Source organism: Kogia breviceps, chromosome 17 (assembly GCF_026419965.1).
Source record: "Kogia breviceps isolate mKogBre1 chromosome 17, mKogBre1 haplotype 1, whole genome shotgun sequence".
In the NCBI taxonomy this organism is placed as follows: Eukaryota; Metazoa; Chordata; class Mammalia; order Artiodactyla; family Physeteridae; genus Kogia; species Kogia breviceps.
Genome location: NC_081326.1, coordinates 36,906,723 through 36,930,708, shown reverse-complemented (window position 1 = coordinate 36,930,708; position 23,986 = coordinate 36,906,723). Strand labels below are relative to the sequence as shown.

Below are 23,986 nucleotides of genomic sequence, written 5' to 3'. Positions count from 1 at the left end.
GTAAAGCTATACAGACAAAATCACACAAAGAAGCATACACATAAACACTGACAAAAAGAGAAAAAGGAAAAAAATATATATGTATATCTATATTAAAAAAAATAGGAAGTGAGCAACCAAATCAATAAGCACATCTACCAGTGATAATAAACTCTAAATACTAAACTAAGATAAAGATAAAATACTAAACTAAGATAAACATAAAACCAGAAACAAATTAGATGCAGAAATCAAACCCCAAGTCTACAGTTGCTCCCAAAGTTTACTACCTCAATTTTGGGATGATTCGTTCTCTATTCAGGTATTCCAGAGATGCAGGGAGACTGCTGGGAGAAATTTCCCTTCCTCTTCTTTTTTTTTTTTTAATTTATTTGTGGTACGTGGACCTCTCACTGTTGTGGCCTCTCTCATTGCGGTGCACAGGCTCCGGATGCACAGGCTCAGCAGTGATGGCTCACAGGCCTAGCCGCACCATGACATTGGCATCTTCCCAGACCAGGGAATGAACCCATGTCCCCTGCATCAGCAGGCAGACTCAACCACTGCACCACCAGGGAAGCCCCCCTTTCTCTTCTTTGTTTGCACAGCTCCTGTCATTCAGCTTTGGATTTGCTCCCTGCCCCCCCGTGTGTAGGTTGCCTGAGGGCATCTGTTCTTCCCTTAGACAGGACGGGGTTAAAGAGCAGCTTATTTGGGGGCTCTGGCTCATTCAGGCCAGGGGGAGAGACGGGTATGTAATGCGGGATAGAGGCCAGTGTGACATTGCAACAGCCTGAGGTGCACTGTGTGTTCTCCCGGGAAGTTGTCCCTGGATCGTGGGACCCTGGCGGTGGCGGGATGCAGACTTCCAGGAGGACAGGGTGGATAGTGACCTCTGTTTGCACACAGACTTCTTGGTGGCTGTAGCAGCACCCTTAGCATCTCAAGCCCGACTCTGGTGTCTGTGTTGATAGCCATGGCTTGTGCCCATCTCTGGATCTCATTTAGGCTGTGCTCTGATTCCCCTCTCCTCGCTCACTCCAAAACATTGTTCTCTTGCCTCTTATGCAGTTCCAGACTATTTCCTGGACTCCCTCCTGGCTAGCTGTGGTGCATTAACCCCCTTCAGGCTGTGTTCACGCAGCCAACCCGAGCCCTCTCCCTGCAATCTGACTTCCAAAGCCTAAGCATCATCTCCCAGCCCCCACCTGCCCCTGTGGGTGAGCAGACAAGCCTCTGGGGCTGGTGAGTGCTAGTCGGCACCAATCTTCTGTGCGGGAATCTCTCTGCTTTGTCCTCTGCACCTGTGTTGCTGGGCTCTCCTTCATGGCTCTGAAGCTTCCCCCCTCTGCCACCCGCAATTCCACCCACAAAGGGCCTTCCTAGTGTGTGGAAACCTTTCCACCTTCACAGCTCCCTCCCACTGGTGCAGATCCCGTCCCTATTCTTTTGTCTTTGTTTTTTCTTTTTCCTTTTGCCCTACTCAGGTACGTGGGGGAGTTTCTTGCCTTTTGGGAAGTCTGAGGTCTTCTGCCAGTGTTCAGTAGGTGTTCTGTAGGAGTTATTCCACATGTAGATGTATTTCTGATGTATTTGTTGGGAGGAAGGTGATTTCCATGTCTTACTCCTCTGCCATCTTGAAGGTCAATCGAATTTTATATTCTTTACCAATATCTAATGGGAATAAGTCAAATGCATTTTTACCTGTTGCTTTAAAAATGGACTTTGTGAAATAAGTTATTCCTGAAGTTTATAGATAGTTCTTTAGAATTTTTAAGACTTCATCATAATTATTTTTTTTTCTTTGCAGCAGGCATTTTGGAGATCAAAGATGGGGAGAAAAGATGCCTCCACTATAAAACTTCCTGTTGATCAGTACAGAAAGCAAATTGGTAAGCAATGAATTACCTTTGATACATTCTTGTGAATTAAGATGAAGAAAAAAAGCAATTATGTGTGATAATAAGAAAATAACTTTTCCCTAATACATATGATACACATAATATGAATAACAAAGGACTGCACAGAATTTTTAAGGAACAAAAATCAGTGCAGCCCTGTTTACCTCTGAAGAAATACCTTTTTTGTACTTATGATTTTTCAAAGCTCTTTTAGATTTTATTAATTTGGTAATGCAAAAATAGTTTTATTGTTATTCTTAAGGCAAGGTGTTTGTGTATAATCAATGTTTTTAATATTAACATCTGTTTAATTATTTATTTTTATCCTTATAAAATCTTTCAATTCTTTTGACTCTTAGTAGCAATAATGTGATAACCTCAAAATTCTTCATTAAAATGTTAACTTTGTAAAATGGTGGACTAGAGAGAAGTCCAGTCAACAGCAAAGGAAGATAACAGGAAGCTTCCCTGTTTTAGACTATGCTCTAGGTGCAGGATTTCCTACCTAATCTTTTCAAGGATGCTTGGAGTATTTACAAAAAATTACCTCCATACTACATCACAAACCAAGTCCCCTCAATTTTAAAGAATCAATATCCTGCAACCACAACTTTGAGCAAAGTGTAGTAAATTAGAAATCTGTTGGAAGCCACCTGTTCCCATTCTTTTGGAAATTAAAATAATAATAATAAAACCTCTTATAAATAACTGACAGATAAACAAAGAAGTTACAAGTCAGAAAAGAAGTAGAAGTAATTGATAACAATAGAGTATATACCTGTTTTATAAATATGATACATAAGGTACACTCCATAAGGGAAAAGATGTTTCTGCAAAACAAAGGAGATAAAAACAAAGTGAAAAATATTTAAAATATGTAACCAATTAAAAATTTACATGTAGAAAAATAAAGCCCTACTATAAATAAAATAATCTGGAAATCCAATAGTAAAATGGGCAAAAAATATAAGCAGGCAATTCATAAAAGAGGAAATCAAAATACACAAACAAAACCAAACAACTATTACAATAAGAAATACAATCAAAAGAATCTTATGAAAGATTTAACTCACCTAACTGATGGATAATGCAAATTAGAAAACAGTATTTCTGACTATATTATTTCTTAAGAGAAGGTTTATGATATTTGATTTCTTTTGTATATATCTTCCTTCAATTATAGGATGCAGCATAAGTAAATAGTGTAGGTTGTTATATTATTTATGCGTTTAAACAGAAGGACTGACTTACCAGACTGAAGTTTGATCAAATGGGATGTGCTAAACCACATAAATAAAGAATAACCATATTGGGGATCAATCCATATCCAACTCTTAAATAAACAATTCTTAGAATTTTGGCAAGTGTATATATCCATGTAACCACATATGCCAATCAAAATATAGAACATTTCCATCTTCTCAGATAGTTCTAGTCAGTCCTTACCCACACCCCCCATATACAACCACTGTTCTGATTTCTATCATCATTGATGACAGAAAAATAAAATAAAGCATCAGCTAAGATTTTTATTGAAATTGAATTGTATCTAATGATCAGTTTTTGAGAATAGACACCCTAAAAATCTAAAGTATTCTGTTGTATAAACATTGCATATCTTTCCTTTGATTTAGTTCTATTCATATATATAAAAGCCAAGAAAGAATAAGACAGAGAAAGTAATATAATTGTAAAGTCTCAGTCCTCTTCTTATACTAAATTGTTCTGAGGATTCTGTGTTATGTATTATGTTCCCACATAGAATTCTCTTTCCTGTTTTACTTCCTCTTGAAAATATAAGCAGGCACAAGATCTACCCTTCTCACAGGATGCTTGTGAGATCCATAAAAAGTGTTAGAGCAGTTTATAGAGTGTTGCATGGATATGAGTTATCCTGGGTATACTTTTCAAATACAGTAATCATGATCAAACAAAATATACTAAAATTAAAATAGCAAGGGTATAATTTTATTTACTCTTTTCAAGGATAATACACTGCAGTGTTTAGATTTTCATGTATATACTATAGAATAATATAGTAATATTATGTAAGTAATAATAATATGTAAGATTGTGTAAAGACAGAGAAAAAATGAAATAGAAAAGATATTAATTAGTTAATTAATTAGGATATTAAATAATTCGATAATTTTCTCAAGGAAAGATTTTTTTTCCTCACTTAATGTGTCAGAGTTAGATAGTACCAGAAGCCTCAACTCATACTAATGATGATAGATGGTCTATCACTGACACTGTCTTCCTTACATGGAGTTCTATGTAGACGTTTTCCCAGATTTGATCGAAAATGTGAGGAGGGAATAAAGCAACTAGAATTATTTTAAGAAGATATTTCAATATTGGTGGTAAAAAACAAAGTACAAATAGCAAATAAACTGAGTATCACAGTGTTTTTTTTTTAGTATTCAAGCTGTTAGTAAGCTAATTTAGATTTCTAATAAAGTTTCACAATGAATAGAGGTGTTATATGTGTTCAGTGTTCACTTGTTACTAAATGTCATTTATTTATGTAAGTTTTGTATGGTCAGTCAGTAACTGTACTTGGCAAAATCAGTTCCATTTTTGAATGATGATTTCAATATCACTGTTTAATATTTGTCTTCCACTAAAAGTTTTGCCTTTTAAATTTTGTAGTAAATGACAGTGATTAATGGCTTTCACAAAAAGCCTTTCTTACAATAGTCTGCTCAGTTAGGAATAAAATGAGCTGACAATGTGACTGGAAACACCTCATAGATAGAGAATTTTCACATTAAATGGACACTACGTTAATTACTGTATCATGATCTTGAAATGTGTAGTGAACTGAGATGGAATACCCTTCTCACTTTCAAGGCAGTAAACTAAGAAAAACTGAATATTCTGAAATATTGCTGACTGCAAGGGGAAATAAATTGGTTTGGGCCTTACATTTCTTCAGAAATAATGTTTTAAAAATAGATAGTGTGAGACTGGCTAATATTATATGTATTATTCTAGAGATAAATTATTTCAAAATTGGAAAAGAATAGAATTTTTAAAACTTCTAACATAATTAAGATATTTTATAAATAGATATTATTAAATATATGAGGCCAAATAATATATGTGCTAGGTAAATCATATAAAAATTATAACTAATTTACTTATAAATTCCTATTTTCTTATATAACAGAAGTATTATAGGCATATTGTGCCATGCACATCTTATTTCATCCTCATAGTAGTCCTATAGGAACTATTGTTAGATTCATTTTTTACAGATCAGGAAAATACAGCACATATGGGTTAAAGAACTTCTCAAGGTGCTACATTTGGTAAGAGGTAGAGCCAGGACTCCATTCCAAGAAACTGACCACAGAATCCCTTCACTATACTGCTTCCCTGGGGCCAAAAACTATATTAGGTACTGGCAGATGCAAAAATAATTAAGTTATAAGATCTGAGTTCATGGAATTTGCAGTATAATAGCACTATGGCTATTATGACTGTCTGAGGAAACTCTGCTCATAATTTAGAAATACAAACTCTGAAATAAATTCTGGTATTTCTTAATTCTCTCTATATTTTTAAAAATCCTAATGTTATTATTGTAGTTTATTCAGTAAAAATTCATATATAATGGTATATGTATTTACTATTTCCTCTATTCCTAATTCTGTTTTATGTCCCAGACCTTCTATCTAAAATCATTTTCTTTTGTGCTTGGTAGACATCATTTTTAGAATTTCCTAGAATATATGCCTGCTTGTGGCAATTTCTCAGTTTCTTTTTCAAAAAAATGATATTGATATACCATTATTTCTGAAATATGTTATCTCTGGCTATAGAATTTGCATTTGGAAAGTTTTGTTTTTATTTCATAGTGTGTTCCTTCAATATATGAAAATGTCATGCCTTTGCATTTTGTCTTTTAACTCCTAGGAACTCAATCTAAATGTTACTTCTGTAAAAATAATCAATCTTTTTTTTTTAACCTCATTTAAAGATTTTCTGTGTCTTTAGATTTCTGCAGTTTCACTAAGATGAGTCTAAGTATAGGTTTGACTTCATTTATTCTATTTGGGGTTTACTGGGCTTCCTGTTATTGTAGATTCATTTTTTAAAATATGTTCTTGAAAATTCTTATCCATTGTTTCCTGAAAATATTACCCCAGTTTCATTCTTTTTTCTCTCATTCTTGGCAAATATCAGATATCCTATTGCTGTACAGTAGAAAGGTGCATTTTCAGCTTTACTAAATGCTGGTAAATTACTCTCTAAAGTGGATGCACTTGCTATTTTACAGTCACAGAAACGATGTAAAATGTTGTCTATTTCTCCATATTCTTTGTTACTTTTTAGACTTAAAATTCTTGCTAATCTCATACACATGAAACTGTATTCATTCTTATTTTAGTTTTCATTTTATTACTTACTAAGATTAATCATCTAATATATTTATTGATCTTTTGATTTCTCTCTTTGGCAAATCTATTGCTGCCATTTTTCTTTTTTTGTGTGAGTAGACTTTTAACTACTATTCTTTTTTTTTTCATCTGTAAATAGATCTATATTTTATTGAGCCAATTTGTGTAACATCTTGGGATGAAGATGAATGAAATCTACTGAGCTGTTTTTCTCTCATTGCATTGTTTCATTTCTTTATTTATACTGATAATAATTCTCTGTTACTTTATTCCATTATCCAATTTGCTTCTTACTTTGGAAACACCTTACTTGTTTAGTTACTATAGCTTTTATACTTTTATACTTTTTTTATAGTCTTTAAAATGGTAGGACAAATCCTCACCCTTATTTGTTGTTTTTAAAACTTGTCTCAACTACTCTTGGTCCTCTCTCTGCTCATGTGAGTTTTAAAATTAACTTTAAATAGTCATGAAAAAGGCCACTGGTGGTCAAATTTGAATTCCATGGGATTTGTAGATTACTTTATGGAGAATTTATGTCTTTATATGTGAAAATTCTTATCAATTTTATCTTTTGAAATGATCATATGGCTGGTAAATTCAATAAATTTTATTATTTTCTTCATAAAGTTATTGAGTATTTTTGAGCTAAATAGAAGTGATACATAATTTATGTGCTATTATTGCATAATTTTTGCTAATATACAATTATATTTTGTAATTGGTTCTTGTTGCTATATAAACATAGTAATGAATTTTAATTATTAATCTTGTACTAAGCAACCTGACTGCATTTTATTAGTAGTAATAATAATTTGTAATTTCTCTTGATTTTCTAATAGACATAATTAAATTTTTTTAACCTTTGTATTTTATCTTTCATATCTTCTTATGTTATGTTTTTCAAGTAGTGGATATAAATTATTAACTTTTAAGAAAACACTGCAGGAGGGAGGGTGACGCAAGAGGGAAGAGATATGGGAACATATGTATATGTATAACTGATTCACTTTGTTGTAAAGGAGAAACTAACACACTATTGTAAAACAGTTATACTCAGATAAAGATGTTTAAAAATATTTAAAAATTAAAAAAAATTAAAAAAATAAAACACTGCAATCGTTTTGCCATTATGTATAATACAGCTCTAGGGTTTTGGTACATACTTGTTGGACTAAGGAAATTCTCAGTTTGCTAAGAGTTTGTTTTTCTTTTTTAAAAAAATAAAGTATGTTGAATTTTATTGAATTTTTTTCTATGTCTGTTGGAAGGATTTTTTTTGTTATTTTGGCAAATTGTATTTATAAATTTTTAAATGTTAAACTATCGTTGCATTACTGATATATACCCTACTTTGTCTTGACATTTTTTAATACACAGCTGAATTTAGTTTATTAATAATTTAAGATTTTTTTAACATCCTTCTTCATGCCTGAAATTGGCACATAACTTTCCATTCTCTTACCATCTTTGTTCAGTTTTAGTTTCAGAGTCATATAAGATTTCTATAATGAATTGGAGAAATATCTTTTTTATATGCTCCAGGATAGGTTATATAAATTTGGAAATATGACTTTCTGGACTGTTTATAAAACTCCCTAGCAAAACCCCTGTCTGAAGCTTTTTAGGTGGGTAGACTTTTAACTACCTTTTTTTCCATCAGTTAATGATCTATATTTTCTTCAGCCAATTTGGGTAACATATTCAGTGATAAAGTTGAATGGAAAATATCAAGTATATTCATAAAGTTATGCATAAAATTCTCTTAATATTTTAAAATTATAACTGTAATTTCTATTTTTAATTGATGTTATTTTATTTTACTCTATCTCTTTTTTTCATTATCACTTGAGATTTGTTTAAATTTTTTATACATCTTAAAGAATTAGCTTTTGTTACTAGATTTTATCATTTCCTTTTCCATAATTCTACTGTTGTCTCTGATTTCCTTCTTTGTAATTATTTAACTTGTCTCTTTCTTTTATAATTATTTGAGTTGAATTCTTTGCTATTTGATTTACAAACATTTTTTACTAATGTATTCATTTAATGGATCAGTCTTCTTCACTACATTATTGGCTCTATTATACTATTTTAGAGCTTTCTTGAGTTATGTACAATTATCCCTCAGTATCTGCCAGGGATTGGTTCCAGGACCCTCTGCAGGTACCAAAATCCATGGATGTTCAAGTCCCATAGTTGACGTTTGTATTAATGGCTCTGCATCTATGGATTCAACCAACCTTGAATTGCATGGTACTGTCTGTATTTACTGGAAAAAAATCTTTCTAAAAGTGGACCTACATGGTTCAAACCCATGTTGTTCAAGGGTCAAATGTGTATACATATATGCATTTCAAATTGATTTTTAACCTTATTGTTTTCTGTTCAGAAAATGTTTTTAATTTTTTAAAAAATTATTTTGCTGTATGCGGGCCTCTCACTGTTGTGGCCTCTCCCCGTTGCGCAGCACAGTCTCCGGGCATGCAGGCTCAGCGGCCATGGCTTACAGGCCCAGCTGTTCCGCGGCATATGGGATCTTCCCATATGGACCACGGCATGAACTCGTGTCCCCTGCATCGGCAGTTGGACTCTCAACCACTGAGCCACCAGGGAAGCCCAGAAAATGTTTTTAGAATAATGTTAGTTTTTGATATTAAGCTCTTCTCTATTGCTTACTATATATATGGTCAATTTTGTTAACATTCTCTCTGTGCTTGCAAGGGATAGGTATCCTCTAATATTGGGATGCAGTACTGCTTATATTAATTGTGGTGTTCAAATCTATTTTGTACTTAATATAAATGTATGAGCTGTCAGTCTGTGAGAAAGAATAATTAAAATATTCTCACTAATTCCATGAAGCTGTCAATTCTTATAATTCTGTCATTTTTACTATGTATATTTTGAGGTTATGTTTTGTTGCATAGCATTTCTTTTTTTTTTTTTTTGAATTACATTTTTTAAAACATCTTTATTTGAGTATAACTGTTTTACAATAGTGTGTTAGTTTTTCCTTTGCAATAAAGTGAATCAGTTACACATATACATATGTCCCCATATATCTTCCCTCTTGTGTCACCCTCCCTCCCACACTCCCTAACCCACCCCTCTAGGTGGTCACAAAGCACAGAGGTGATATCCCTATGCTATGCGGCAGCTTCCCACTAGCTATCTAATTTAAATTTCGTAGTGTATATATGACCCTGCCACTCTCTCACTTCGTCACAGCTTACCCTTCCCCCTCCCCATATCCTCAAGTCCATGCTCTAGTAGGTCTGTGTTTTATTCCCATCCTAACACTAATCTCTTCATGACATTTTTTTTTTCCTAGAGTCCATATATATGTGTTAGCATACGGTATTTGTTTTTCTCCTTCTGACTTACTTCACTCTGTATGACAGACTCCAGGTCTATCCACCTCATTACAAATAACTCAGTTTCATTTCTTTTTATGGCTGAGTAATATTCCATTATATATATATGTGCCACGTCTTCTTTATCCATTCATCTGTTGATGGACACATAGGTTGCTTCCATGTCCTGGCTATCATAAATAGAGCTGCAATGAACATTTTGGTACATGACTCTTTTTGAATTATGGTTTTTTCAAGGTATATGCCCAGTAGTGGGATTGCTGGGTCATATGGTAGTTCTATTTTTAGTTTTTTAAGGAAGCTCCATACTGTTCCATAGTGGCTGTATCAATTTACATTCCCAAAAGCAGTGCAAGAGGGTTCCCTTTTCTCCACACCCTCTCCAGCATTTATTGTTTCTAGAGTTTTTGATGATGGCCAATCTGACATGTGTGAGATGATATCTCATTATAGTTTTGATTTGCATTTCTCTAATGATTAATGATGTTGAGCATTCTTTCATGTGTTTGTTAGCAATCTGTATATCTTTTTTGGAGAAATGTCTATTTAGTTCTTCCCATTTTTAGATTGGGTTGTTTATTCTTTTGCTACTGAGCTGTATGAGTTGCTTATAAATTTTGGATATTAATCCTTTGTCAGTTGCTTCATTTGCAAACATTTTCTCCCAATCTGAGGGTTGTCTTTTGGTCTTGTTTATGGTATCCTTTGTTGTACAAAAGCTTTTAAGTTTCATTAGGTCCCATTTGTTTATTTTTGTTTTTACTTCCATTTCTCTAGGAGATGGGTCAAAAAGGATCTTACTGTGATTTATGTCATAGAGTGTTCTGCCTATGTTTTCCTCTAAGAGTTTGATAGTGTCTGGCCTTACATTTAGGTCTTTAACCCATTTTGAGTTTATTTTTGTGTGTGGTGTTAGGGAGTGTTCTAATTTCATACTTTTACATGTAGCTGTCCAATTTTCCCAGCACTACTTATTGAAGAGGCTGTCTTTTCTGCACTGTATATCCTTCCATCCTTTATCAAAGATAAGGTGACCATATGTGTGTGGGTTTATCTCTGGGCTTTCTATCCTGTCCCATTGATCTATATTTCTGTTTTTGTGCCAGTACCATACTCTCTTGATTACTGTAGCCTTGTGGTATAGTCTGAAGTCAGAGAGCCTGATTCCTCCAGCTCCATTTTTCGTTCTCACGATTGCTTTGGCTATTCTGGGTCTTTTGTGTTTCCATACAAATTGTGAAAATTTTTTTTTCTAGTTCTGTAAAAAATGCCAGAGGTAATTTGATAGGGATAGCATTGAATCTGTAGATTGCTTTGGGTCGTAGTCATTTTCACAATGTTGATTCTTCCAATCCAAGAACATGGTATATTTCTCCACCTATTTGTATCATCTTTAATTTCTTTCATCAGTGTCTTACAGTTTTCTGCATACAAGTCTTTTGTCTCCTTAGGTAGGTTTATTCCTAGATATTTTATTCTTTTTGTTGCAGTGGTAAATGGGAGCATTTTCTTAATTTCCATTTCAGATTTTTCATCATTAGTGTTTAAGAATGCCAGAGATTTCTTTGCAATAATTTTGTATGCCGCTACTTTACCAAATTCATTGATTAGCTCTAGTAGTTTTCTGGTAGTATCCTTAGTATCCTCTATGTATATTATCATGTCATCTGCAAACAGTGACAGCTTTACTCCTTTTTTCCTATTTGGATTCCTTTTATTTCTTTTTCTTCTCTGATTGCTGTGGCTAGAACTTCCAAAACTATGTTGAATAAGAGTGGTGAGAGTGGGCAACCTTGTCTTGTTCCTGATCTTAGTGGAAATGGTTTCACTTTTTCACCATTGAGAAGGATGCTGGCTGTGGGTTTGTCATATATGGCCTTTATAATGTTGAGGAAAGTTCCCTGTATACCTAGTTTCTGCAGGGTTTTTATCATAAATGAGTGTTGAATTTTGTCAAAAGCTTTGTCTGCATCTATTGAGATGATCATATGGTTTTTCTCCTTCAGTTTGTTGATATGCTGTATCACGTTGATTGATTTGCGTATATTGAAGAATCCTTGCATTCCTGGAATAAACCCCACTTGATCACGGTGTATGATCCTTTTAATTTGCTGTTGGATTCTGTTTGCTAGCCTTTTGTTGAGGATTTTTGCATCTATGTTCATCAGTGACATTGCCCTGCAGTTTTCTTTCTTTGTGACGTCTTTGCCTGGTTTGGGTATCAGGGTGATGGTGGCTTCATAGAATGAATTTGGGAGTGTTCCTCCCTCTGCTATCGTTTGGAAGAGTATGAGAAGGATAGGTATTAGCTCTTCTCTAATTGTTTGATAGAATTTGCCTGTGAAGCCATCTGGTCCTGGGCTTTTGCTTGTTGGAAGATTTTTAATTACAGTTTCAATTTCAGTGCTTGTGATTGGTCTGTTCATATTTTCTATTTCTTCCTGGTTCAGTCTTGGCAGGCTGTGCATTTCTAAGAATTTTGTCCATTTGTTCCAGGTTGTCCATTTTATTGGCGTAGAGTTGCTTGTAGTAATCTCCAATAATCTTTTGTATTTCTGCAGTGTCAGTTGTTACATCTCCTTTTTCATTTCTAATTCTATTGATTTGAGTGTTCTCCCTTTTATTCTTGATGAGTCTGGCTAATGGTTTATCAATTTTCTTTATCTTCTCAAAGAACCATCTTTTAATTTTATTAATCTTTGGTATTGTTTCCTTCATTTCTTTTTCATTTATTTCTGATCTGATCTTTATGATTTCTTTCCTTCTGCTAAATTTCGGGGGTTTTTTGTTCTTCCTTCTCTAGTTGCTTTAAGTGCAAAGTTAGGTTGTTTATTTGAGATGTTTCCTGTTTCTTAAGGTATGAGTGTATTGCTATAAACTTCCATCTTAGAACTGCTTTTGCTGTATCCCATAGGTTTTGGGTCGTCGTGTCTCCATTGTCATTTGTTTCTAAGTATTTTTTTTTATATCCTCTTTGATTTCTTCAGTGATCACTTCATTATTAAGTAGTGTATTGATAAGCCTCCATGTGTTTGTATTTTTTACAAATCTTTTCCTGTAATTGATATCTAGTCTCATAGCGTTGTGGTCAGGAAAGATACTTGATACGATTTCAATTTTCTTAAATTTGCCAGGGCTAGATTTGTGACCCAATATATGATCGATCCTGGAGAATGTTCCATGAGCACTTGAGAAAAATGTGTATTCTGTTGTTTTTGGATGGAATGTCCTATAAATATCAATTAAGTCCATCTTGTGTATTGTATCATTTAAAGCTTGTGTTTCCTTATTTATTTTCATTTTGGATGATCTGTCCATTGGTGAAAGTGTGGTGTTAAAGTCCCTTACTATGATTGTGTTACTGTCGATTTCCCCTTTTAAGGCTGTTAGTATTTGCCTTACGTATTGAGGTGCTCCTATGTTGGGTGCATAAATATTTACAATTGTTATATTTTCTTCATGGATCAATCCCTTGATCATTATGCAGTTTCCTTCTTTGTCTCTTGTAATAGTCTTTATTTTAAAGTCTATTTTGTCTGATATGAGAATTGCTACTTCAGCTTTCTTCTGATTAATATTTGCATGCAATATCTTTTTCCATCCCCTTACTTTCAGTCTGTATGTGTCCCTAGGTCTGAAGTGGGTCTCTTGTAGACAGCATATATATGGGTCTTGTTTTTGTATCCATTCAGCCAGTCTGTGTCTTTTGGTGGGAGCATTTAATCCATTTACATTTAAGGTAATTATCAATATGTATGTTCTTATTACCATTTACTTAATTGTTTCGAGTTGTTCTTGTAGGTCTTTTCCTTCTCTTGTGTTTCTTGTCTAGAGAAGTTCCTTTAGCATTTGTTGTAAGGCTGGTTTGGTGGTGCTGAACTCTCTCAGCTTTTGCTTGTCTGTAAAGGTTTTAATTTCTCCATCAAATCTGAATGAGATCCTTGCTGGGTAGAGTAATCTTGGTTGTAGGTTTTTTTCCTTCATAACTTTAAGTATGTCCTGCCACTCCCTTCTGGCTTGTAGAGTTTCTGCTGAAAGATCAGGTGTTAACCTTATGTGGATTCCCTTGTGTGTTATTTGTTGTTTTTCCCTTGCTGCTTTTAATATGTTTTCTTTGTATTTAATTTTTGACAGTTTGATTATTATGTGTCTTGGCATGTTTATCCTTGGGTTTATCCTGTATGGGATCCTCTGTGCTTCCTGGACTTCATTGACTATTTCCTTTCCTATATTAGGGAAGTTTTCAACTATAATCTCTTCAAATATTTTCTCAGTCCCTTTCTTTTTCTCTTCTTCTTCTGGGACCCCTATAGTTCAAATGTTGGTGCATTTAATGTTGTCCCAGAGGTCTCTGAGACTGTCCTCAGTTCTTTTCATTCTTTTTTCTTTATTCTGCTCTGCAGTCGTTATTTCCACTATTTTATCTTCCAGGTCACTTATCCGTCCTTCTGCCTCAGTTATTCTGCTATTGATCCCATCTAGAGTATTTTTTATTTCATTTATTGTGTTGCTCATCGTTGCTTGCTTCCTCTTTATTTCTTCTAGGTCCTTGTTAACTGTTTCTTGCAATTTGTCTATTCTATTTCGAAGATTTTGAATCATCTTTACTATCATTATTCTGAATTCTTTTTCAGGTAGACTGGCTATTACCTCTTCATTTGTTAGGTCTGGTGTGTTTTTATCTTGCTCCTTCATCTGCTGTGTGTTTTTCTGTCTTCTCATTTCGCTTATCTTACTGTGTTTGGGGTCTCCTTTTTTCAGGCTGCTTTGTAGTTCCCATTGTTTTTGGTGGCTGTCCCCAGTGGCTCAGGTTGGTTCAGTGGGTTGAGTAGGTTTCCTGGTTGGGGGGAGTAGTGCCTCTGTTCTGGTGGATGAGGCTGGATCTTGTCTTTCTGGTGTGCAGGTCCACGTCTGGTGGTGTGTTTGGGGATGTTGTTAGCCTTATTATGATTTTAGGCAGCCTCTCTGATAATGGATGGGGCTGTAGACCTGTCTTGCTCTTTGTTGGGGATAGGGTGTCCAGCACTGTTCGTTGCTGGTCCTTGAGTGAAGCTGGGTCTTGGTGTTGAGATGGAGATCTCTGGGAGAGTTTTGCCATTTGATATTGCATGGAGCTGGGAGGTTTCTTGTGGACCAGTGTCCTGAGGTTGGTTCTCCCACATCAGAGATACTGCCCTGGTGCCTGGCTGGGGCGCCAAGAGCCTTTAATCCACACGGCTCAAAATAAAAGGGAAAAAAAATAGAAAAGAAAGAAAAGGAAGGAAGGAAAGAAGGAAGGAAGGAGGGGGGAGGGAAGGAAGGAAGGAAGAAAGGAGGGGAGGAAGGAAGGAAGAAGGGAAGGAAGAAATGAAGTAAGGAAGAAAGCAAGAAAGGAAGGAAGGAAGGAGGAGAGGAAGAAAGGGAAGAAGGAAGGGAGCAAGGAAGGGAGGAAGGAAGGAAAGAAGAAAGGAGGGAAGGAGGGAAGAAAGGAAGGAAGAAAGGAAGAAAGAAAGGGAGAAGACAAAATAAAGTAGGATAAAGTATAGTCATTAAAATAAAAAATTATTATTAAGAAGAAAAATTTCTATTTAAAAAAAAAAAAACAGAAAACCCAGTCTGTGTAACCCTAGGACAAATGGGGAAAGCAAAGCTATACAGACAAAATCTCACAGAGCAGCACACGCATACACACTCACAAAAAGAAAAACGGGGAAAATAATAATATATCTTGCTCCCAAAGTCCACCTCCTCAACTTGGGATGATTCGTTGTCTATTCAGGTTTTCCACAGATGCAGGGCACTTCAAGTTGATTGTGGATCTTTAATCAGCTACTTCTGAGGCTGGTGGGAGAGACCTCCCCCTCTCCTCTTTGTTCGCACAACTCCTGGGGTTCAGCTTTGGACTTGGCCCCACCTCTGCGTGTCGGTTGTCTGAGGGCATCTGCCCTTCACTCAGACAGGACGGGGTTAAAGGAGCAGCTGATTCGGGGGTTCCAGCTCACTCAGGCTGGGGCGAGGGAGTGGCACGGTTGCGGGGTGTGTCCACGGTGGCAAAGGCCGACATGACACTGCACCGGCCCAAGGTGCGCTGCGCGTTCTCCTGGGGAAGCTGTCCCTGGATCCCAGGACCCCGGCAGTGGTGCTCTGCACAGGCTCCCACGAAGGGCGGCGTGGAGAGTGACCTGTGCTCACACACAGGCCTCTTGGTGGCGGCAGCAGCAACCTTAGCGTCCCACAACCATCTGTACTGTCAGTGCTGACAGCCGTGGCCCGCACCCATTTCTGGAGCTTCTTTACGTGGTGCTCTTAATCCCCTCTCCTCGTGTCCAAGGAAGCATAGAGGCAAGAAAAAGTCTGTTGTCTCTTCAGCATCTCCGCGCCCATTTCTGGGGCTCCTTTAAGCAGCGTGCTTAATTCCTTCTCCTCGCACCCATGAAGCAAAGAGGGAAGAAAAGGTCTCTTGCCTCTTCGGCAGCTCCAGACTTCAACCGGATTTCCTCCTGGCCATCCATGGTGCACTAACCCCTTCAGGCTGTTTTCACTCTGCCAACTCCAGACCTTTCCCTGGGATCCGACTGAAGCCCAAGCCTCAGCTCCCGGCCCCCACCAGCTTCGGCGTGGCTGATGAGTGCTGGTCGGCACTGATCCTCTGCGGGAATCTCTCTGCTTTGCCCTCTGCACCCTGTGGCTGTGCTCTCCTCCACGGCTCCTGAGCTTCCCCCTCCGCCACCCGCAGTCTCCGCCCGTGAAGAGGCTTCTAGTGTTTGGGGATCTTTCCTCCTTCACGGCTCCCTCCCACTGGTGTAGGTCCCGTCCCTATTCTTTGTCTCTGTTTATTCTTTTTTCTTTTGCCCTACCGAGGTACGTGGGGGAGTTTCTTGCCTTTTGGGAGGCCTGAGGTCTTCTGCCAGCATTCGGTGGGTGTTCTATAGGAGAAGTTCCACGTGTAGATGTATTTCTGATGTCTCTGTGAGGAGGAAGGAGATCGCTGCGTCTTACTCTTCCGCCATCTTTAAGCCGTCTGTTGCATAGCATTTCTAAATTGGTATATATTTCTTATAATTATTCCCCCTTTTCCATTCAATGCTGGCCTTTATAACGTGCTATTATTTATTTTTCAGAGAATCTTTTTTTGTCTTAAATTAATGTTGGTAATGACCTTTCTTTTGTTTACTATTCTGATTGACATTTTTGTTCCTACCCTTTTACTTTCATCTATACTTTAATGTTATATTTTATGATTTTGATACAGCCTAAGATTCTATGTTTTGGGGTAAGCAAATTTAATCATATATTATTTACTGTGAATAAAAAAATCTAAATATATTTGCACAATTTTATTTTGTTATATTTTATCTGTGGTGGGTTTTCCTTGCTAATCTCTACCCTAACATTCTTTCCAAAAAATACATGTCTTTTTTTCGTTTTACTTTCCATTTCTTTCTCTATTTTCTTTTTTGTTTGTTTGTTTTTTTAATTTTTTTCATCCATCAAATGTTATCTGGTATATTTGACTTAGTGAAAACTAAAGTGTATCAATACTTTTTTTTTTTTTTTTTGTGGTACGCTGGCCTCTCACTGCTGTGGCCTCTTCCGTTGCGGAGCACAGGCTCTGGATGCGCAGGCTCAGTGGCCATGGCTCACAGGCCTAGCCGCTCCGCAGCATAAGCGTTCTTCCCGGACCAGGGCACGAACCCATGCCTGCTGCATCGGCCGGCGGACTCTCATCCACTGTGCCACCAGGAAGCCCAATCAATACTTTTATTTATCCTAAACAATATAAAGATTTTTAACTCTTTATATCTGATTACTTTTTCCTGTTGTTCATGTTGTTGTGTGTATTACTTTCTCTCTTGTTTTTAACAGGATAATAATTATTATTTTTAACTTTTTAATCACCAATAATTACTTAGGTCTAACTTTATGTTTGCTCTCTTTACTAACCACTACCTCTTATATTTTACATCTTCCTCCTGGTGAAGTTTCCTTGTTCCTTTTGCCTGAATGCAAATATCTATTAGGGAAAAATTCCTCTGTCTCTGCTTAAAAGACAATATTGTTACATTGTACTCACAGTTGATTTATTGTTTCATGTGTTTCTGATGAGAACACATCCATTAGTCTAAATGTCATTTCTTTTTGGTGTATTTTTTTTCCTGTCATTAAGGATTTTTTCACATATTTTTCAACTTTATTTTAATGCAAATATTTATTTTTATTGGTAAAAAGAACAAAAGGGGTGGGCTTCAGATTTGGTGTGATTCTTCATCCTGGGGATTCTTGTCTTAAGTTTCAGAAGGACTTAAATCTCTGATTATTTTTTTTTTTAAATAATGACTTTCCTCCTCTCTAATCTCTCCTTCTGGAATACCTATTATATATAAGTTCAGTCTTCACATTATAGCATCGATATCTCTTAAAATCACTTTTATATTTTATATCTCTGTCCTACTCTGGGTTACTTCTCAGATCTACTTTCCCTTTGACTAGCATTCACAAATTCTTTCTTTTGCTCTCTCTCATTTATTTATTACTATGTCTAACTTGCACCCATAGATGTATCATTTCAGTTACCTTTTTTTGTCCTGGGTAAAAGGTCTATTTAATCATTTAAAAAATCATTCTGTTTTTATTCTGTTCCTAATTTTTTTCCTCTTAAATTATTTTAAATACCAATTTTATATATTCTTTCAGGTTTTTAAAATTATTCCTTCTTCTTATGGTACCAACTTTCCCATTTGTTGTATTGGCTTATTTATTCTAGGTCATGCTATTTTCTTCTTTTTCTTTTTTTTTTTTGATCTCTTTGTGCTTTATGGTTCTGAGTTTGTGTGTATGTATTCAGCTTCAGTAGAGGTTTGTTTTTGTTTCCATTTTCTCCCTCTGTGAGAGTCCCAGCAGTCTGAATTAGGAAATATTCTTATGGAACAGTGTTCTATTTATTTATTGACAATGGGGATTTTATAGATTTTGGACTATTATTTTGGACTTATTTCTTGGCCTATTCAGATTCCCGCAATTTGGACCTCATACCTTGTTTTGGGTCTAACAGTATTAAGATTTGTATATCTCACAGGAGACACATCTATCTTCCACACCCAGAGCTTAGAGAAAGCAGAAAGATTCCTTGCTATTTCTCCAAACAAACACAGAATTATTTTTTGTATGTTTTGATCAGTCCTTTCAGAACCTCAAACCTTTATCCATATATCTCACAGTGGCACTATACAGGCCTGGACCTTTAAAATCTAATTTGCAAGCCTCTTGATGTCTAATACAGGTGCTAATATGACCACCCCGACTTCTGCAACCAGGGCCACCAGGACATCAGCTGGAACTAGCTGTGTTGCTTTGAGTTTTTTCCTTGTTTCTGGCATTTGAACATTTTCTCTAGTTACTTTATTTTATTATAAATATATGTATGTATGTGTGTGTGTAAATATGTGTACATCTAATATTAAGAGCTTTATAGAATGTTTGTCTGTTTGTTTCCTACTGTTTCTATGTACTTATATCAGAGAAGGGTCCATCTCAGCCCTCTCTACCATGTTTTCAGAACTGGAAGTCCTTTTAACATTTAACTTTGCTGATTGCACATACCACTTCTTTCTACCTTGTTTATGTATTTATATTTTTATTTGTACCTACTAGGATTTAAACATTTTTGCAGGCAGAAACTCTATCTAACTTTTGCATCCTTAATGATCATCCTTAATGATAGAAGATACTTAATAATTATTTGTTAAAATAATCAATAAAACAATCTCCCCAATTCTTAGGTAATTAAAATTCTATATGCCCTTTGTTTAACCTACTCTGTTTATATTATTTATTATTTTGTAATTTCTCTTGAAATAATAAGCAGTTATCTTTAACTCACTCAAAAACTTATTGATATATGCGGTTATTTAATTTTTCTGGAGTTTGTTTCTTATCTTCTGTGTGATACTTTTTGTTGTTTTCCTTTAATTTTATCTCTGTATCCTCAAGCGCACTTTACACATAGCAGCTACTTAAAAAAATGTTTGTTGATTTTTTTTGGTGGGGGGGAGAGTGGTGGTTAAATACAAACTAAAGATTGAGATACTTTATAATACATTTTACTTAACTACATTTCCCTCTGTTGAGGAGGAAGAAACTTTCCTCTGTCCTTCTAGGTTCTTCTGGCTGGTCTAAGAATTAAATTGATATGAGACAGATTAATAGGAGAAAAATCAAACAAAAGTTAAAATAAAATGTATACATAGGAGAGACCCAGGAGAAACTAATTAACTCACCAAAATGGCTGAAACCCTCACCTTAAATACCATCTTCAGCTAAAAATAAAGGAAGACTTGGGGGTAGCAGTTTGGAATTTTAAAGGAAAGGAAGGTAATTCACATGCAGATGAAAGCAAACTTTTGGTAAGCAAATGTTTGCTGCGCCCTGCAGAGATAATTAAACACAGAGTTCACTCTGATCAGTAGGCACTGCTGAGTTTCACCCACCACACCCAGCCCCTATTCTGCAGATATCTCTGGTGATAGCTCTATTTTTAGAACAAACTCTCTACCTAAATTTTTTAAACAGGAGAAGGTCAAAATGTCTTCCTGAGTGTTTTGGGGCCTTGATTGTTTTAAGCTCAAAATAATCTGCATGCCAAAGAGACATTTTGGGGTGGCAAATTTTGCTCCCCTACATGTATAAGTTGCTCTCCATATATTAAATTGTTGCTTGGTTAGCATTTTTAATGTATTTTTCTGGGAAGTTAATTTATATCTCATAAGCAACTTGTTACATTATCTTTGTAGCAACCCAAAGTAATGTACTTGTTTCTTAGTACTTAATGACTTAATGTGCTGTTAAATGGTGATGTGTCCTTTGCAATGTGTGATTAATGTTAAGTTGTCCTGTGCAAGCATTAAAAAATTATCATTGTTTGAGTTGCCTCTATAACATAATTTTAAAAGTTTTCATGAGATTTTTGTTTCTGAGGATTAATTTACCAGCTTCCTCTCTATAGCCCAGATATCCCTCAATAATTTTAAGAAAAATACTTTTTTCAAATTTACTCTTATAGATACCTCCTTTTTCTAAGTAAATATGTGGCATCATTTTGTATGAATAGCTAAGTATAAAAGTGTACAATGCTGATGAGAATCAATTAGATCTGTATTTTTATTGTGTTTCTGGTTTTGTAATAATTTTCTTTTTACCAACTCGATAGATTAAAATTTTAATTATATTTTGCCTGTGACCACGCAATTTGTGATTTTATTCATCTTGCAGCTATCAAAATGCAGACTTTTTGTTTACTGGCATAGCTACTGGAGCTTGCTATAGAGTTCCATAAGAAAGACTGTTGACCCTTGCTTTTGCAAAGAGTTTTCTATAGTTATTTGTAGTTTGTAATATAGTAACTAAAAATTGTGTTCATATAGTAGTTGGAAAATTATTTTATATGTCAAATAGTATTGTTCTTTTATGTGTAATTATGGTAATATGAGAAAAGTAAGATTTCAAATAGCATTTTGCTTTTTAAGGAAGGGAGGAGGGATTTGAAATAGTTGAGAAATTATTCTAAAGATGTTGTAGGAAATATAAAAGTATTGTTGATTAGCAAATTTTATTATTAGTATTTTTGGCATGCTGTAAATAACTCATCTTCCAATAATTCATTTGAGTAATTAAATTTAGATTGCAAATTTTTCTTTTCAAATATTTTGACTCTTATCTCCTCACTTTTCTATTGTATCTTAATTGGTGTGGTCTATATAAATGGACAATAAATTATATATCTTTGTTATAGAGATCAGATAGTGAATAGAACTTGGTATTCATCCCAGACAGAATTATGATTGAATGTGTTTGCAAGATTAAAGCACTGAATTTACTTTTTCTAATTAAAGGCAATTAAAGATTTCCAGACACAAATAAAAGACAATGAATTGAGGAGTAAGTGTAGGAGCAAGTCCATTTGCAGGTGAAAAGATGTGCCTTTGAAGCAGAACCAGCTGTATTTTCACTGAAAGAATAACAGTTGAGGAAGCTTTTCTGCATGTGCTTGCTTGATAGCATAATGTACTCATAAGCAGCTTATGCAGTATTCAGAAAATAACAGTGCATTAATTTTTAAAGCAGCAAAGGCAGAGGAAGAGCAGTACTGCCACATGATGATAATGAGTGCGGCTAGTATAGTCTACTGTTCTAAGAAAGAAAAAAAAAGTGAGCTTCTGAAAAATGAACATTTATAAAACAATAACCAGATATTCACATGATAATGTGCTTAGGCCGCAATATCAACAAAGGGCAAAGATGCAGTGTTGTTTCTGGGCAAAACTAAGGAATTAAAAAGCAAAAAGCAGTTAAGTAATCAATTCTTTTATTAAACTAAGGAAACTGTCAGTAAAACTGTGGCACAGTTAACACAGACTATTACTTTAAATATAAAATAATTCATGACATAAATGTAGGTTTTTATGTCGAATTAAATAGAGCATATAAATTATTCTTTCCTAAATTAATGTAATATGAAGAATGGAAAGTGATAATATTGAGGTACCAAAATATGATCTTTATTAAACATATGTTCTGGGCTTCCCTGGTGGTGCAGTGGTTGAGAATCTGCCTGCCAATGCAGGGGTCACGGGTTCGAGCCCTGGTCTGGGAAGATCTCACATGCCACGGAGCAGCTGGGCCCGTGAGCCACAACTACTGAGCCTGCACGTCTGGAGCTTGTGCTCTGCAACAAGAGAGGCTGTGACAGTGAGAGGCCCATGCACCGCGATGAAGACTGGCCCCCACTTGCTGTAACTAGAGAAAGCCCTTGCACAGAAATGAAGACCCAACACAGCCAAAGTAAATAATTAAATAAATAAATTTATTTTTAAAAAATGTTCTTATATCTACCTGTGATTCTTTATAGAAACAGTGCCAATGCTAAAGTTAAATATATTTAAATTATACTGAATAAGAAAGGAATTTTTAACATATATAATATCTACTGATTAGAAATTATAAATGAAAATGGCTTTTTAAAGTATTCTGTTTATAAAAGCAGACACTACACAGATTGTTTGCAAAGTATATATAAATAAAAATTATGAGAATGTAGGTATTATCTTTGCTATCAAAAACTTCAGGCATAATTCAAAAATTCTTTTACATCAATGTTTTCTTTTTAGTTATTATTTTGCTCTTAGTTGATATTTATAATCCCTGTTTAAGACTTGAAACAGGAAATTCTGGTGATTATGTACAATGAGTTGTCAAGTATATGTTTTCAATTTATATTTAACAGGAGAAATCAGAGACAGACTAGTTTATTTTGTTAAAGTTGCTAGAATTGGGGACTACACACATATTATTAGGTGAATCTTAGTTTTCTGTCATTAGAAGTAACTTGAGAGATAATCTTCTGGGGCATAAGGATGATTAAAATGATCCCAAAGAAAAGTATCCATTCCACTTTGCTCTTAGATTTATAACGTGTGAGCCAGGGTTGGAAATAGCCATGAATCCACAGTGAAACAAGAAATAAACTCTTATTCTTCTCTTATCTCCTGGAATCAAGAAGTAATCAATTAACCTTTCTCTCTCATTTTCATGTTATTTCAAGTTGGCTTTCTGTCCTTTATCATGAAAACAATCCTGAAGAGTATCTAAGAAGATCCTCAACAACGACCCAGATAATTTCCAACCAACCCAGGGACTGTTAATCTCCAAGTCTAGGATCTTAAGTAATATTTAGTCTTTTTATTCTTTCTTCTTTTTTCTATTATGATCCAGCCTAAAAGACGAGACAGAAATATTTAAATTTTTATAATGCTGTTTTAAGGAGAAATTGGTTGTGTACAGAGGATGGACAGTACACTCTAGGAGCAAGCGAAGAACTATAGGTTCAGGTTATAATTGTCAGTATTCTAGCTGGTCATAGTAGTTATAATTTATGACCTTCCTTCTCCAATATTCATTCCAGATTGTCTTATCTCTAGCAAGAATCTTAGTTTGATGAGTCCTTTGCCATTAGTGGGTAACACAAATCTTCATTCCTGAAGGTTCTAAGTGATTCTTGTTATAAAGTCACACAGTTGACCCTTTTTTAAAAATAGAAATATATGTATATTTATTTATTTTTAACATTTTTATTGGAGTCTAATTACTTTACAGTGGTGTGTTAGTTTCTCCTTTATAACAAAGTGAATCAGTTATACATACACATATAACCCCATATCTCTTCCCTCTTGCATCTCCCTCCCTCCCAAACTCACTATCCCACCCTTCCAGCTGGTCACAAAGCAACAAGCTGATCTCGCTGTGCTATGAGACTGCTTCCCACTAGCTATCTGTTTTACATTTGGTAGTG

General features: G+C 35.1%; 1 protein-coding gene across 6 annotated transcripts in view; it reads left to right on the top strand.

Annotated features, from left to right (window-relative positions):
• The window catches only part of TRIQK (triple QxxK/R motif containing), a 99,656-nt gene that overhangs the window by 51,181 nt on the left and 24,489 nt on the right, over positions 1–23,986 (top strand). For 3 of the 6 annotated variants that reach the window (XM_067017294.1, XM_059043484.2, XM_067017292.1), the window contains one exon: positions 1,790–1,871. In XM_067017294.1, coding sequence (XP_066873395.1) covers positions 1,811–1,871 — 61 coding nt within the window. In that variant the 5' untranslated portion in view covers positions 1,790–1,810. Of the gene's footprint in view, positions 1–1,789; positions 1,872–22,234; positions 22,480–23,986 lie in introns of all 6 variants that reach the window. The other 3 variants (XM_067017290.1, XM_067017289.1, XM_067017293.1) reach the window with 3 other exon arrangements.